The sequence below is a fragment of the Zootermopsis nevadensis genome, unplaced genomic scaffold, assembly GCF_977971745.1.
Source record: "Zootermopsis nevadensis isolate Lab colony 2312 unplaced genomic scaffold, Znev_1.0 Znev_ptg000006l, whole genome shotgun sequence".
Lineage (NCBI taxonomy): Eukaryota > Metazoa > Arthropoda > Insecta > Blattodea > Termopsidae > Zootermopsis > Zootermopsis nevadensis.
The window spans coordinates 1328200-1346475 of record NW_028259138.1 but is presented as its reverse complement, the minus strand read 5'-3'; the positions used below and the strand labels follow the sequence as shown (position 1 = coordinate 1346475).

The 18276-nt window shown below is 39.2% G+C and overlaps 1 protein-coding gene across 5 annotated transcripts in view; it reads left to right on the top strand.

The window, feature by feature from the left end:
* Positions 1-18276, top strand: part of Neto (Neuropilin and tolloid-like) — a 304172-nt gene that overhangs the window by 135585 nt on the left and 150311 nt on the right. For all 5 annotated transcript variants that reach the window (XM_087343435.1, XM_087343436.1, XM_087343431.1 and 2 more), the window contains one exon: positions 7339-7383. Coding sequence is in view for 1 of the 5 variants with exons in the window: in XM_087343431.1 (XP_087199557.1) it covers positions 7339-7383 (45 nt within the window). In the remaining 4 variants the exon portion in view is untranslated. The remainder of the gene's footprint in view (positions 1-7338; positions 7384-18276) is intronic.

The following is an 18276-nucleotide window of genomic DNA, read 5'->3' as shown; positions in this document are numbered from 1 at the left end:
GTCACATATCACGTCCAAAAGACTGAACCAGCAAAAATTAGATTCGTATGACCTTTGCTGAGTATTACAAGGCTACAACACACACACGAAATATAGACATCGAGGATAGTAAATAAAAAAACTGTTGCCTGTAATTGGCTAAAATATATGCCGAGCGAAAACAAATGCAATCAAAAGAAAGACATTTAACATAATAGTTCATCAACTTCAGGAAACAGGCCAATGTAACAGAAAGAATGTAGTGTTGAGACCTTCCATGGTCTTCAGGTTCGCCCACGTGATTGGTGGGATAATAGTTTGTTTTACTGTTTATTGTAATGGCTATAAAAGTCGTAATCCACATCTTTTCATCGCCTTTACATTGTATAATCTGGTTGAGATTTAATTTGTTATAGGCTTACTAGTTAATTAAATATTACTAGATATCTAAAATACGTTGATGGCTCATCGAAAGAAGGTGAAACTAAACTAAACGAAGCTAAACAAATTTATTTCAAGATTATCAAAATTTGGTATCCGATGTAGTTACTGGGGCATGACGACTCGAGAAAAACAGCAGACCTTGAATTAAAACTTACTGATTAGTAGGAGAAACCAAATTCCTCGAAGAAAGTATGTCTTCTAACAGGAGAAACATAATCCTAAGGAGAAATGTCAGTTATTCCAGATAGTGGAATGATAATTGGCAGGGGGAAATGTCCTGGAAATAGACCCTAGTTTGCAGGGTAAGTCCTCGGGGATAGATGCCAGATAGTTAGTAGGCGAAAGCAAGGTACTCTAAAAGACCTAATTTGTAGTAAAGAAAAGAATCCTTGAACAACCATTCGATTTGGCCTGACAGCGGAAATGGAAGCTGTCATAGAAAAACGTGCTATTATCAGGAGAATTTAACACCCCAAGGAAATTCAACCAGTTTAGCAAGGAAGACACAAAATCTTTGAGGGAACCCAACACACTTCTACTTCGACACCTATGACTCCCATTCAGTCTTCTCTGTTAATGGTCTGGGACTTACGAGTTTAGATGCCAGCATCTTGACGCCCGTTAATAATTTCTTTGACAATTGACTATTGTAGTTATATTTAAATATGCTGTGAAAAAGTAGATTATTAAATTAAAGCTGTAGTATAAAGCTGTTGCTCGTTTTGTGTAAAACTTAGACTAAAATAGAAGGTCGTCTCTTGAAAGGCTCCAAACTCTCATACAAAATTTGTTATGCAGCGGTTCAGCGTCTCTAGCTTTTAATGTGCCACATAAACCGGAGACTGCTTTTATCCTAAATGGGAACGAGGTAATGTAGTAACATACCTACACGTGCTCATATGTTGTAAAACTTTCGTAAGAGCCAGGGCTTCACAGATAATTTTCACGCGTGGCCTGTAACTCTGAGGTGCGAATGGCAGCAGCGCCATCGGATGTTGTTACGTCCACGGTATGTTCTGTGGTGCAGACCTTCAGAATGTAAATATTTATCTGATAATAGAATAGAAAGACTCGATCGCGGGGAGGCCGTATTGAAACAAGGTTCAAGAAATAAGATGTACAGATATGAGACCAAGTCAGCAATAGTGTAGTTTAGTAGACACTGATAAGTTTCCTCTGGAGCATCGGTCCCAAGATACTCTGTGGCCTCATTACTGTCACAGAGGTCGCTAGTTGCAGGTGTCCTTATTCCTATAAACAGGACGCTACCGGTAGGTTATTCCCTGTTTTATGATGTTTGTTTTAATTCCTTAGGGGTTGGGGTTGAACCCCGCTCCCTTTCGGTTCGAATCGACGTCAATTATTGTGTTTTCGCTGGTGGTCATATAATTTTTATTTTATTATGTTCTTGCTATCACCTACTGAGAAGACCTATTCCCAGGTGGGTATGTTGAGACAGTTGGATGACATATGTTGTTCAGTGCCAGAGACTAGGTCTTTCTAACGGACCCAAGTGAGTAGGTACCTTTCTTCTTGCCTGAAGAGTCAGTTTACGAAACTTTGTGTTTTTTCTGTTAATCGAAGACTATGGAAAAAGTCGTGAGCAGAATTTTCTCTGTAACTCTGGCATCTACTCGTACAAGTAAATTACGCCATTACAGCCCAGAAGACCAATATGGACTCGGTGTAAATGGTGATCAATTTGAGATAGGGCTGAGCTGTATGCTTTGATGAACACGGTAATAAGCCTTCGATTTCAAAATTGTAGAGAAATTTCTTAGAAAAGTGGATAGCTCTCAGATCCTTCAAAAAGATCCTTTAAAATGGAGACAATTATTGTTAATGTACCGATCCTAACATAGACCTATGAAAATAAAAACGCCATTTCAATGATCCCTGTCCGAATTTTTTCGTATAAACATAATTTGATATTATTAACAGGAGGAAATTAAGACGTTTATAGTATACGTGACCTCTAGTGGCATGATATTTGTACCAAGTTTGTCAGTTGTTTCTGCAGTTTCTGGTTGAAGGACTTACATGTGGATTGACACACGGACATTGCGATAGAAAGTAATGCTAGCTTAATCTTTCAAAGATTGGCTTGTGTTCGCTGAGATGTTCATACCGAGTATAACAAAATTCAGTGGAGTACTTAATCGGGATATAATAGATGACCGTAAGTGAATCAGGGAACATTTAAGGACAGACAGGCAACTCGGACCCCAGTTCTGCTGCGATGTGAAACACGCAGACAGGCGGCTCTGACCCGCTCATATGCGTCAAGTGGGAACACTTGGTTCAAAAGACGCATAATTAAGTCCGTTACGTGACCTCAAAGCTACATGCTTCAGCGCTCCACCCTGCACCTTAATAATTTATAGTTAACGCTGTGTAATCCATCCGAGAATCTCCCGATTGCTTTGTTCTGTGTGCTGGTCACTTCTTGCAAATACTGTAGTTGGGGGTGTTACCAGGATAATAGGGAGCTTGTTAGTCATTTATGAAATGCTTTGTGTACTCCACCTTACTTGTCGCCTCCATGTCAGTTTCTTCACGCAAGAGTGGTTCACAGCACAGTCATCTTTTATGGGCTTTAGAGACGCAGTGCTTTGCGAATATTAGGACGCAAATTAATTATGCGTGGATGTTAGGGATTAGAGAGGAGACATGTTTTGCAGTTGTGGTTATATTTTATCCATGAAGAAAGTTCTAGACTGAGTGGTGTACAGTAACGTTCTAGAATTGTTTTTAAAGAGATACCTGGTTTGAATCTCACCTTTACTACTGACTATCCTACCTTTGATTTTTTGTGATTTCCTCTGTGAGTCTAGACGAATTCTGAGATGGATCTTGAAATGGTTACAAACATCCCCATGATTGTATTTTTAATATAAAAAGTAAAGCTGTCCCACTATACGCCATGTAGGCGCTTGGGGGGAGAGGCGGTATAGCGCCTACTCATTCTTGACCACGGCACTAGATGGGGGTGAGTGGTCAGCATCACGCCCCGGCCGTGCTTTATCCCCGAGAAAGGACCCCCGGTACCCATTGGATAAGAGGCTGGAAGGCCCCAGAGCTGGTCTGGACGCAGAGACTAGAAGAAAAATCCTCTGCCCCCGTCGGGGATCGAATCCCGGTCGCCCAGTCCGTAGCCAGTCACTATACTGACTGAGCTACGCCAGATCATATATTTTTTATATGTTATTAATTACAGACCGAAATATACTGGGAACGACCCGTTCTTCAAGTGCCTGAGCACTGCGGGTCCCAACTTTTCGTTGGCTTCATCTATAGACATTCAGTAGGACTTCTTGGACGAGGGATCGGCCCGTCGCAAGGCCTCTACCTGTACACAGGTCAGCACAACACAGAAAAACGCGGACAAACATCCATGGCTTGAGTGGGATTCGAACCCACGGTCCCAGTACTAAGCGGTACAAGGCCCACGCCTCAGACCGCGCGGCCACTACGGACCCCGACCGTGAGATGGCATAAAGTAATTCTGTGTGGGATCATTAAGTTATGTTTTGTTGTTTATTTGTTTCGTTTAGAAATATGCAACACACAATGTTCATGTTAAATTTCATACTGCTGCAGTTATATTTACACAAGATGAGGCGGTTGTATAATGCGTACTCGCTTTATGCCATTTAAAGTTATTCCCCTACTGGTTTTATAATTATAATAATGATGCATGCGTGCACTTTCTTGGGGGCAAACACCGAATTGCCAGACGACGTTTGGATGTGCTTTGTGTATAAAAGTTTTTCAAGGTTAAGCGTTATAAAATGGGTAGCGTTGGTGAACGCTGTGGGTGGATCATCCGTCCACTGAAGAGAAGATAGCCGTTTGTTGTGTAAACTGAAAAGACGAACAAAAATAATATTTTAATCGTTGCGTAGAACTAGATCATTTATTTTATGCAGGTTGTGTCTTAATGAGTATCACAAATAATAATACAGGCTCTTCACTACAGCGGTTTAATGTATGATAAATATGAACTGTTTATTCTGCTATTAAAAGCAGCATGTGGACTCATTAACATCACAGCAATAAAAGTGATATTGGCTGCTGTTTGTATTTTCTAATAATCCCTCTTGAATTGAATTCGCTTCAGAGCTAGTATATTCATAATTTTAATATTATTTTCTATTCAGAACACTCAGTTATCCATAATTGCTATTTTAGTTATTACAAATATGTTAGTTTAAATTTACAGTATTAACACAAAAATATGTATATTTACATCGTCAAAAATTAACTAACATTACGTATGTGCATAGATTGCTAATTAATTATTTCATCTAATTATTATTTGAGCGTCTGTACCGGTTGGTTCCCGTGTTCAACTCGCTTTTGTGTTGCAGTGTTGAAGTTCATAGCCTCAAAAAGTAGATTATTGTGAATATAACCTAAATGTAATAAATCGCGAAATAAAAAAACTTCAAACAAGGCACAATATAATAATTTTATTGGAAACCAGTTCCGATCAGATTTATAGAGGGTTGATATTTATATGCATGCCAGATTGTTGTGTCGAAAGGCTTATGATGTCGGACAGTGATTCGGTAGCTCATTTTATATCGCGTAAGATAATAAGATGATTAATTAATCATGAATTGGAAACAGTATGAAAGGAAGCGGTCGTGGCTTAATTTAGGCAGTGTCTTGGAATTTCCCGGGAGGACAGAAAAAATCACGAAAAACGTTCACCAGGCTAACTGATCTCCGGGCAGATATTTGAACTCGGGTCTATTTGACTTTGAATAAGAAGAAAAAAATTATTAGCAACAATTACGTTATGTCACATTCACTAACATTAGTTTACACACATGACCTCTTCGCCCAGTGGTGCAGAAAGCATAATAACAAATAATCAAACTTAAGTAAGGTTATGAAGGAATTCCAATTAAGAACTTCGTAACTTGCATATAAAGTGCTCACTTTGTAATTCAGGTCTACCAATCGAAAACGGCGTCAGGTCTTAGTGGGAGATCAGAAAGTTAAACCTTGTGTTCCTTCCTTTACTGATATTTAGTAGTTTTCAATTTTAAAACTACGCGTGTTAACGTAAGAACGTAAATATCGTAGGATTTGAGGCTTTCACGGGGGTGAGTCTGATGATGGCTATCTTCTGGGTTGTTGCCTAGACCAATTGTTGTCTATTCGAAACTATTTGCCAATTTATTATCCCACTATATGATTCTGTGAACCATATGTCCGATTTAAAATTACGCTAAATTTTACTTTGGAACAGTTATATATCTATGAAAGATTTACAAGCCTAGATATAAATAAGGTCAGTAAAAAACTGGAAATACCTGGAAAACAAATGACTTAAATTGTGACCGTCGCGTTCATCTTTAATTTAGATTGCGGCGTATAGAATAATTAGCTTAATCTTAGCATCAGCCAAAACTTGCGACATTTCATTGTAATTTACATTGATCTCAAACTTCCTTACGGCGAGAGAATGGCAGAGGGATATTTATAACGGGCCTGGAATGAATGTGCTCCATCTTGGAAAGTTAGTTAGTGTGAGAAGTCGTTATAAACCTTCACCCTGTCAGAGGAGAGATTTCAAGTTCCTGCCTCTTGTAGCACGAATAACGCATTTGCGTATTCCAGAGCTCAGTCGATACTTGCAGGTGGCTGGCTCCGGGCTACGTGGTAAACGTAGCGTTGAAATATGGATCTTGATGAATGAGAAACTACAGCATAATTTAATTCTATAGAGGGCGTTGTGTTAAGTGTGGCATGTCATTTCGGTGTTTGGAAATTTGCAGCCCGTAACTCAGCGTGTTGAATTTAAATCGTCCGAGAAAGTTAAATAAAACCAAAGAACTGTCAAAGATGGAGGAAATGTAGTTCTCGAAAATTATCTCTGGTGTTTTAAGATCTGAGGTTTTCACAGCGATGAGTATGAAGATTTCTACCTCCGTCATCAAGGCGTTTAATCGCCCTGATGATGGAGGCAGTATGACCTCTGAAACGGCGCAACAACACAGAAGACAGAAATCTTTATCTCTTGTTTAAATGTCTGTTTTTATTTTTAATATTGTTTTACAGCAGGCGTATTGTGCTTCTTATAGTTTATACGAAAAAGAACATCCCTGTCAAAATGAGATAGATTTAAGCCCACCAGTCTACCAGAAGATTTCAGCTATCTAATGGAATAAAAACATACCGAAAGACAGAGAAATAAATAATACGAACGAAAATTAAGCTGTGCACTGCTCATTTATAATATAGCCTACATAAAAGTCTATGTGTACGAATATCAAAATCTTTATTAGATGAAATATCGCATACGCTGATTATAGAATGTTTAAAGTATAAATCCGATTACTTTCTACATTTTAATTAAGACGGGTTACGCAAAAGTGAATATCTGAGGCCTGCACGATCGGTTCCCCGTGGAACAGCAATTTTTTCCTCGCCTAAACGTCCAGGTCCATGCTAGGACCTGCCCAGTTTCCCATAAATGACTCGCCTCGGGGGTGAAAGAGGCCGATCACTCACACTACCTCACCCGATACTGAGGCTAAATGTGAGACTTTATTTGTGATTTACTCAACGATTCTGTCAGTAACCCAGCTATATACTTGATATAGGTTAATCTTCGCATTTGAACTCTGCCATGTTTCACAAACGGCATTAATGGTTTTGTCTCTTCTTTACAGTTGTGAAGTTTCTTTTGGTATCATTTGTTTTGTGTTATGTTGGACGTTCTGTATCTTGTTTCAGCGTCGGAGGTTTTCCTCAGCTTCTGTACTTCTTTATTGTGTGGTCCTTACAGGAAAAACAGCCAGAACAGTTGAAGAAACGGTTCCATGCTACTTGTTGCATACAGTTTAATTCAGCCAAACACAAAGAATTTGCTTCTGATAGCTGCATTATTTTTTGTTGCAGTGGCAGCATTTGTGGTGATACTCGTGTGCGGAATCTTCGCCCAAGGTAAGAGCAACCCTCCTCTTTGTCCACTGAGCTGCAGGGCTTGTGGCATATTATTTCCATTAGTGTCACTCATACGAAATTGCATTTTCCGTTTGTTTTCCCACATATAGCTCCTGTGTAGTTACTTTTATTCTGCTGGAAGACATTTAGCGCGATTCAAACTTAATTTTGGTCAGTATTAGTAAAATAACATGTTTCATATTTCCTTTATTATTATTATGCTACTTCTACTGCTACTGATAATATTACTGATGATGATGATGATGATTATGGCAATACTAATAAAATTGGAAAGGTGTACTCTTTGGAATACTATGATATTTCAAAGGTTATTCACTCCTGATTACGTAGGTCGTTGTCGCGTTAATGAGACCCGAGAGCATCGTAGACCCTTAGGTCATTCTTGCACCAATGTGAACCAAGGCCGTTGTTGCGCGACAGTGTGTTCAAACTATGGAAACCGTAGATCATACTTTCGCGTAGCAGTGGGTTTAAGAATGGGTTCTGTGGTCCCAATGTTGAAAATAACGCGGCAGGCAGACATGGACGGGCACACATTTACGCTACAGCGAAAAAATGCGATTATTCGTAAAAATGGGCGACTAAAGACACCCAACCAAAAAGTTTGGTGAGTTAATCTAGGTCTTCCTATCTCGCACGCATAGAATATTCCTATGATATTTTGATAACTCTTTCTTTTGTGTGTTGTTTATTTCTCTTTATCTCTGTTTTTAAATATACGAAATTGTTTACGTAATTTTCTTGCGCGTTCTGTAAATGTTAGGACCCAGATTGAAAGAATTTAGCATAAGAAGTTGAATGGAAAATTATACTTAACAATAATTCTGTGTGCGTGTTTGCGCAAACAGCAATTAGGCATTTGCTGCAAGGACTGTGTGAAGCTGATGGCACATCAGATATTTATCATGTTGATTTGTAATTAATTTAAATTTAAATAGAAACAATGACCTACCGGAGATAGGGATTAGTTCTATCTATTGGGCCCAACTGGGCACGTACCTGAAGGCGGAGATGGAGCCCCATCTCCGAAACGTCATTGTTTCTATTTTATTTCTTAAACGATGGAAAATATCCAAGAAAATTTTTATGTAATTTATTTGTTTAGTATATTAACAAAGTACATGTGTTTTTGCTATATTGAATTGTACTGTGTAGGGACATATGACCACAAGAGCATTTTGGGTATTCCCTGGTTGTCAGACATTATAGCAAATAATTGGATTTGATGCGCCATGAAATCGTCTTTTGTCCTGCCTTATATCTCGATTCTGCTGAGCTGCTCTGATCTTATTGGTGAATTGCCAACATAATAAAAAGAATTTGATATGAGTGGCAGGAGTGAATCTCGGGACACAAAGGGAATGGATGGATTCAACTTGTTGATTAGAGTTTATTATGCCCCCCCTCTTCACCTTTATAACACAGCCCATAAAAATGGAACTCTAGTCGAAGTTTCTTTCACAACAGCCAGCGGCAAGTTCAGAAAAATGCCCTGTCCGGCCATTTGTTTTACAGTCTGCAGTTTGTAAATATGAAACAGTGATCTCAAGCACGTCTCAAGTCCATGTATGAAAATTTTTCACGAGAAACAAAAAAGACACTGATTATTTAAAGGGATGTTTATGCTATAAGCCAAATTAATCCGCATATGTTAGAGGCATTCACCACATTCTTTTTAGTATCTTGATTCTGAAAGTTTATTCTGCTGTTCAGGGGCGTACAAGGATTGTGGACAATTAAGTGTTTGGTAATCTTTTGTGTTTTGACCGTGTAGTCTCTTCGGTAGATGCCAACATTTCTGTGGAACATACTGCTTCAATATTCAGGTTTGAAGCAAAATCCAGAAGAACATTATAATCTTCAGCGCTGTGAAAACCTCATATCTCAACCGGGTGTTTATTGAAGAAAGTTTCTGTTGTGATAATACGATGTGTTTTTAATTCAAGTAATGTTTCTTACATTTTTATTGATGTTTCATATATTTTTTTAAAAAATACTAGATGTTCCATAGGAGTAGCACAACGAGACGGTTGGTGGTGATTTCACAAGTATCCCAAGTCCTGGACTTGGTGTGCTGTTGAAGTCACTAGAACAATTGGGATCCATTAACGGTGGCAGTGGAATTCTCTCGATGACGCTTGCTTCAAGCCATGATATTCAGCAGTAAATCTATTTTTGTAAAGATAAGGATTTGAGGCTTCTTTAAATTGTCTTTTCAGTTACTCCAAAATATTCTCGTCGTAGCCATCTTTCAACCTCGTCACGGGAAAGTTTCTAAAACGCGGTAAAACAATATGTTTTCACAAATTATGAACGGGCCGTAGTCGCCAAACACGTGTATGTTACCGCTGTCCATGCGTTCGGGAATCGGGTATCGGCCTGGGCGGAAGGATACATTTGTTGCAGTGTGCCAGTTTTTATATCAGGATGAAACTGAAATTAAATTAACTCTAGTTTATTTAGCAAAAATTTTCCATTTGAGTTTTATACGTAATGTAAAATTAGGGGATGACTTTGATTAATTGGTGAGGATATGGTATAATGCAGTTGTGACCTGGTTAAAGGTAATAACCCGGTGTTCTCTTGGAAGCAGGAGAATGTCCACAAAGAAACGCGGTCATGATAGACGGCCTGCGGGCAGTGAATAGTAACTGATATTCCCTAGATATGGAACAGTAGTGCCAACTACTGAGGCCAAACTTTTGAACACTGAATTTGTGAGTGAGAGACGAGGTAGTTTTACAGCATGAAGGAGAAACAGGTTCTCTTTTTGGTTCGTAATAGGAATGCTATTGTGAACCGCGCTTGGTGTCCCTCGTTTCTTCACCGGGTCTATCGTCGTGTGGAAAACAAAGCTGGGTACTTTATGCTCGGCTCATGTTACAGCATACGAAAGTATCAGACAGTCCGATCATTTGTGTACTTTAGCTTTAGTTTCAAACACTCGCACTTTGGCGCTTGTGTTAACTGTTTACCGGAGATCTAGATAAGTGAGTTCACCTCAGTTCAAGAGATTCATAGGCCAGAAAGTGTTAACATAAGGACACTTCTTGTAGTGGAAACGACCCTGGCTGGCGTGCAGGAAGTACGGTCAGTAGTTGGGGCGAATCTGTGCGTTCTACGTCAGTTTGTCGTAATAGGGAAGGAGATCATAGCGGTGGGAAGTTTAGTAGATAAAGAAACAATTGCTATCTGTACTGTAAACATTATTTTCCAGGGGTAGTATTTTGTATCTCGCCGACTTACGTCCTGTGTCGTTTACATAGATGCGTTATTTTTCCTTCTACTCTCAAGGTAGTGACGTAAGCGAAACGCAGAATTTGGTCCGGATACTGTAACTGAGAAACTGTTTTCCTGACTGAGGTTTTTAAAAGTTTTCTTCAGTTTCACTTTTGTCATGACTGTGAAACAACAGGCCAACTTCAGTTTCACAACTCATTTGTTTCCTGACTGTGGTTAATCAAGGTTTTCTTCGGTATCTACAGATCAGTTTTAGCCCGACTGTTCACGGCGCGCTGCGTCCACACGACAGCTGGTGGACCACAAGCGCGCAGCCAGCCCGTTAGCTAGAATGCGCGCTGTCTCGTCCGCAATTGTCCCCCTTAACGGGAGTGGAATCCCTTGTTGCGTTACTCTGCTACGTTACGGCAGAATGCGCAAATGTGGGCCCGGTTTAAATAGCCTACAGCCTTGCTAATCTGAGTTACGTAATATCCCAGAGAGGAAATGTTATGAGCACGAAATGCGTATCGCTCTGCGACAGTTCATAATATGCAGATGATACTGAGCTGTCACCGTGAAACGGTGATGTATCAGAGGGCTTCAGTTTGAGTCCCGCAAGACTCGAGTCATGTTGGACACGGAGTTAGTAACTTTTCAAGAATTGGTAAATAACAACACGACATCCGATCTGATAACTAATTTATCATGTAGGTCCAATCACGAGTGTGAAATTTACACTGGTACATGATTCCTGTTCCTAGTGTTGGAAACAAAAAGGAACCCTAAAATTCATTGCGTAGTTTTATTAGTACCGTTATTATTACCGTTGTTTAATAAAGATCTTGAATCACATTTGCACATGTTTCTCTGAGATGTGTTTTAATTCTGCTCTCCTATCGCATTCTTGGTCTTCCAAGTGGCTGTTTTACAAAACTTTTCACAATAAGAGTTGTGTACCTTAGTAATACGAGATGGTAGTTAGAACCCATTAAGTTCTTAGTCACGCAGTATCAAAATTAAAATATACTAAACAGAAATGGTTTAGTCTGTCTTGATGTATATTCTATATTTAATGGAATAATTGTTTTTTACTATGGACATACTATGTAAAATTAAAACGATTAGAGTCGGTATGGAGTAAAATCAGTTTTTCCCGAAAACGTTTTGAGCAGAACCCCATGCCAGATTTCGTTAACGTTGTCTAAGTAGGCCTCTTACAGGAGATGAGACGTTTTAACGGACTTGTAGATACGACATCGCCAAAATGCGCTCACTTCATACGCTTAACTATTTGTTCTATTCCTGTTCAGTTGTTGTTTATAAATTGCAGACAACAATGAACTTGTATCCTGCCTTACAATAGAAGGAACTTCAGCATGACGTCAGTGACCGCTACAATTTACAATTTTGAGTTTATAGTAAAACCCTTTCCAAGAGCCTGTAAATTCCACTGAAGTCATGCTCTCGTCTTCAGACCTCATATCTACCAACGTGGTAATGAAACCTTGGGCATAATAGCCGAGGCTGCTCGGATGGATTTAATTGAGAAGTCGCATTCAATGGACGGGACCCTCGTATTCGGCAGTTATGAGTTTGAAGATGACTGCCTTCATGAGTACTCATCGCCCTGATGACGGAGGCAGTAAGGACCTCTGAAACGTCGGTAAGCCTCTACCAGACTGCACGGCGCAGCAACCCAGAAGACATCCAACTTCGCACTCGACGCCGTGGAAACCTCAAATCCTACTTAGTTAAAAGTTTGTCCCATTGCTGTCTCAGGAAATTCTTGCCCAGTTTTGTATGTGTGTCCGTCCGCTGAGTTGCGCGCGGGGAGTGAGAGAAACGATAATTGTTTTATACCTGCCTGAAGAAAGCACCAAAAATTATTAAAGCGACGCTTTGCAATTATTAAGCATGTTTAGTAATATGTAAAACTCATGTAATTGGAGGGCTTCTCTCCGTTAAAGGCAAATAAACAAATCTCTCGGTCACAATATTGTCATTATGAATTGCAACACCTGTTAACCCTTGAAATCCACCGCGCATAAAGTTTAAACAAGCAAAATCTGAAAACAGGATTGTATTTTCTAACTCTCGTCCGACTTTGGTGAATTTCATGCATGTATTTCATGATATGTGTGTTCGTTTGCTGAAAGACGACGTAAGAGATTTCGAAAAAATTTAATACTGAGCTCTTTCCTACTGCACTATAACGGGAAAAGTAGTTTGTCTTACCCCTACTTTACGTGCAGCTAAACTAGAATTTTATTAAATTTGTGATCGACTCTTACAGTCCATAGTTACACTTGCAGAAGACGGCTTTGGTTGGGCATTGTCTGATGTCTGCATCCGCTAGGTTGAGCGCGTGGGTAACTGCACGAGAAGAAATTAGGGGTTGGGGATGTGTGAGGTCTGTCTGAAGAAGTCTCTGGTAGGGCGAAGGGTGACGCGTTACAGTCGAAGAATTGGAAAGGGGACAGAAAGAGGCAGTTTTCATTTGTTTTAAGACTTTATTCCGGCGTCTACTTGGACGGACTGAAGAAAGCTGCCACAAACGTCTGTCAGGATAGTCACGAAATTGTGACCTTGGCCCCTCAAATGTTCTGACCACCACGTCGTGGTCCTGTTTGTTACAGAGTACGTGCCAAAATTCTCATCTCAGAAATACTGTAGAAATTCGTCGGAGTTTTGAAGTAGAGACTTTAAAATGCATTTCATACTGCATTTTTAATGTTAAGTGTTATTACTTTCTTAAAATATTCTTTTTCATGGCGTTTTTTTCAATTTCCTGCGGTTTTACACTGGTTTTCCCGGAAACGAATCTGCAGACCTTCTGTCGTGTCCCTCGAGTCGTGAATAATTCAAGAACAAGTAGCAGCAGTCAACACGCTGGCGAATGCGACCTACTGGCTTCATAGTGTCACAATATCAAATCTCATGACTGCGCCCACTTCATGCTCTGGTTACAGAAAGACTGTTCTTGTAATTTTTCAGTCTGTGTTACAGCACCACTTTACATGTGTGTAAATCGGTGACAGCTCCGTTAGGGAATTGACAAGATGTGAACTCTACAGTCGAGAGTCGACACTTTCAGTACGACGTCGTTAACGATTCTGTGGTCCATCCAGTCTAGTATCCGATGAACACACAAGGCTATATCCTAGTAATAAAGCGAGCGCAGTTTGAAGTGAGGTTTGAGGTTGTCTCGGCGGGGTGTATGAAGATGGTTCCTGGTTGTTGCTCCGGTTCAGGGATGCTTGCTGCCTTCAGCATTCTTACTCATCGCCCTGATGTTTGAGGCAGCAATCACCTTTGAAACGTCGGAAAACTTTTACGAAAACCGCCCAAAAGACAGCCATGCGGGTCGTCCTTGTTTAAAAATTCCGAGCACTAAAGCGCTTTACCAAGACCCTAGCCTTCCTCACTCGCTCCAAATGACAGCGGGGTACATTTCCAGTAAAAATATTCTAACATTCTGATGGCGTTGAACTCCAGTTGACACAGCTATGGATTCTGAAATTATACAGAGTTGCCGAAAGCTTTTTTATATGCAGTGTAGCATTTTTATCGACTATGCAAAGGATTTATTTTTATTTTTATGTTGTTTCATTGAGCATCTTTATTCATTTCCAAATATTTGTGTGCAATTGTTATGACGTATCTAAAGCGCAGCCCTTAGGTTTTATTCTTAACCTTTATGTTATTTTATACAGCCGGTGTATGCCACCACAATATGCATTTTATGTCTGAGAGTAAACACTCAAACATATCATATGGGGGATGGACAAAGGTTTCATTGGAAACTCAATTCCACAATTACATAGTCTCACCCCATCTCAACATTAGCAATAGCAATAATAAGCTCTGAGCTGCATGGGGGGGGGGGGGATATATTTTCGCAGACATGCAGACAATCGAAAGGAGTCACCGGGTGACTACCAAACGTAAGCAGAGCACGCATATGTGGCTTGAGGACTGTGCAATGAGTGTGGAGGCGAGCGCTTACTTCTATTTGCACAGGAGAGACGAACTCTCTTCAGGTCTTCTCTGAATGTCTTTAACTATGGTCTTAAAATCTAAAAACCTTAAAATCACTGGTTTTCGAAGGATGGATATTCATTCGTCTTTATGTAGAGAGGGGCGAGACATCTTTTCTGTTGTGTCCGGTAGACCGAGTTATTCCCCGTCTGTGAACTTTCTGTCGGATCCAACAGAATAAGTGTCTTTCTCCCTTTTATTTATCTGAATATGAAAGAAGATCGAGCCTTCTAAACTTAGCGATTTTTAAAATTTTAAGATTTATGAGACTTTTTTAAAAAATAGACGATGAATGAATTAAAAAAAGAGTAATCTCTCTTCAGACTTCTTGGTTTCCTCACTTTATTGTTGGTCCGTTTTGAAAATTAGGCACATTATGCCTAATTTTGTAGGCGCGAAATTGAGAGCCTGCATGTGAGTGCAGGATGCAGGTACCCTCAACTGACTGACTTACCTGTTGACTCAAAACGCTGACTAGCTAATTGCGTGACTGCTGTGCAGGTCTGGGCACTGGAACTATGTAGCTCTGTTGGATGACGTGCAGAGAGAGAGGGAGGAACTAATCAGCAGGCGTCTGCTTATCTGGTGCTCACCCTGAAGATTTTTGGCGCTAAGTCTTTAGTTTTACAGGGGTTTTCGTCGTGCCGGAAAGTGAGTTTCTTCTGTTCTATAAAGTATTTAAGTAAGTTACAGCCATCTCAGTAGAGAGAACATGAAAGAGAAACAAAGTTTTCCACAACGAAGTCCGTGAGCTTATTAGCAAGTCCTCCGCTGAGACGTGAAAAGCTGGCGACAGTGTGCTGACAGCCCAGGATCTGTCCTTAGTGACATACGAATGTCCTTACTTGGTAGTGCAGATCCTGATAAATACCAAACGAAATCAGTATGTGGATTTCGCAGACAGTTTAGTAGAAGCCCTAGAAATGAGAATTAAAAAAGGGTTGTGAGTTTAGGTGACAGTGGCGAGATAGAATCCATGAAGCGGTAATGAGGGTGGATTAAGATTTGGTACGTAGAGCATGGGACGAGACTGCATTCAGATGGGCCATGTGCTGCATGAACCATGAAATCCACGTCATGCACCTGTGAACATAGATTTCAATGCTGGGCTGGTGTTTTGGAGATATTAATTTTCAATATGTACCCTGAATAACAAGTTATACGCCTTTTAAATTGTACTCTAATTTATGGTTATGGTGTATTCTGCTGTTCAATATAGACAGTTATCCCGCTCTTCAAATTTTATAATTATATTTCGTGTAATTCTTCACTTATACAGCGTCTGCAAATGAAACAGCGTGGAGCATAACGTCGCGAATTAATGGTTTATCTTTGGGATATCCCAGCTTCGATTCTTGTCTCTGAGGTTTTATGTGATTTTGCTCATTGTAAATAAGCACAGTTACGTTCCGAAAGGGATGTATGGAATAAAGCACAGGATAAACTAAAAACGAAAGATAAACAAATAAAGGAATGAAGAATTAAAGGAAGAATAAGTACTAGTAGATTGATGTTTTATGTAAGAATGTATAACGCTTGTTGTGCTGGACTGCAAAACAAATATTTAAAGGCAGTGGACATCCACTCTAGGGTTTATACAAAAACCGACTTTTGAAATAACCGGTTTTCGAATTCCAGTATTTTCAAAAACCGGTTAAACCGGTTTTCGAATTTTTACAAAAAACAAAAACAAAATATAGTTAAAACATTAAAAAAATATTTATACTTATTTTAATTTTTTTCAGATTATTTAATATTTATGGAACTACAAAAATATAACAAAATAAAATATACTCTATACAAAACCAAATAAAAAACCTAACATAACTAAAATCTGTACAAAATATGAATTATAAACTATGTCGTTTGCTATCTCCAAGTTACAAATTTGTAGCCTCTCAGAAACTAATTCTAATGCTTTCTTAGCATCGCAGGAACTAGCTATTGGAACTAAGCTCAAATTAAAATCTTCCGCAAAATGGTGTACGTTGATATTCAAATATCTGATATTTCTTTTGCTATTCAACTGATCTAAAGTTATAGAAATTTTTTCCCCATTCTTCTTAATACAATCCAATTCATTTATAATTTCACGTTTGGCATTGTCATAAAACGCATGAATGAGATCCATTACTCGAGAGTTGTTTTTTGGTAATGAATATCCCCGTTGTTGCAAAGACTCTCGTATGAACGAGCTTGTTGTAATGCTAATAATGGACAATCCATCCATTGCAGCAAGTTTTGCTATAATTTCTTCTAAACTGCTCTTTTTCACGAAATTAAAAATAGATTGCATTTGTGGATTTGCATGTCAATCATTTGCCTGACTCATGAAGATTAGTTTTACTACAATATGCTTGTGCCCGAGGCGATTTCAAGTCAAAATATTAACGTTTTTAATTAATTAATTAACTATTTTTTCCATATTAATTCTAGTATCTGAAACCGATTTTTTAAATTTTAAAAACCGGTTTTCGAATTTTACAAATTTATCCAAAAAACCGGTTTTTAAAAACCGACAAACCCTAATCCACTCTGTACTGCTGTGTGCTGATAAGTAGTAAAAATCAAATCGCAGTGGAACAGCATTTCTTCTCTTCATAATTCCTGATCTCCCAACGAAGTTGTTTGTGCTCATTTAGCTGAAATTCAGATATCCAAATCCAGTCGTTCATAGGATTTTAAATCTGCTTTCCTCCTGAGTGGAGGGTCTTATAACGCGCAGAGATCAGTGAACACAAGCTGTCAGTGCCGTTCGCAAGTTTTTGTGTAGCCTCCCCTCAGCTTCAGACTTGGGGGGGGGGGGGGGGAAACACAAAAAAGTCCTACGGACTTACGCCCTTTGAGAACTTTAAGCCACAACCTAAAGTGAAAGTTTTCTAAGTACATTATTTACGATTCGACACTTCCTCTGTAGCCTTACTTTACATTTATTGCATAAACAAACCTATCGTTGTGGTACCAAACAGCACCGACATCATTACACTGCGTTCATACATAAATCGTTTTTCTAGTTCGTTAAATACAGCCTGTATCTATATTCTAAAATGTTTAAATAAAGGCTTAGATCTTAGTGAGTTATACCTGTATTTTACCATGTATGCGTTCTTTGTAAGATGATCAGTTTTTCATAAATGGACAAAGTCTGATTCGGGCTTCTTGCAAATTAGGCTGTCGATTATAACTTGGCCAATATCGACTCCAAAATCCGTACTTTATGTGAAGCTCAAATCGAAGTTAATAGAATTTCTCTAAAGTGGCCCGTTGCTCATGGACGGGAGATATAAAGTATTAGCCTATGTCTTATTAAAATCGATATATGTAGTCGAAATATTTTTCGATATCGTGGTGTCTGCCTCCAAGTCCACAAGGCATTACTGTTCGGAACAACATCAAAATTGTCATTGCTGTGAAAACCTCAGATACACTGTTTCCATCTCTTGCCCTAGAATGTATGATGTTACAATCCAGTAGACCAACATCAACGACTGTTTCATTTGCATATTTTGTGGTATTGTGTCAGATGAGACAGTGAGATAATCATGAATGTTAAACAGTTAAGGATGTGGAAGTGCGTAGTTATTCAAGGTAGACTATCCGGTGTTCATCTCG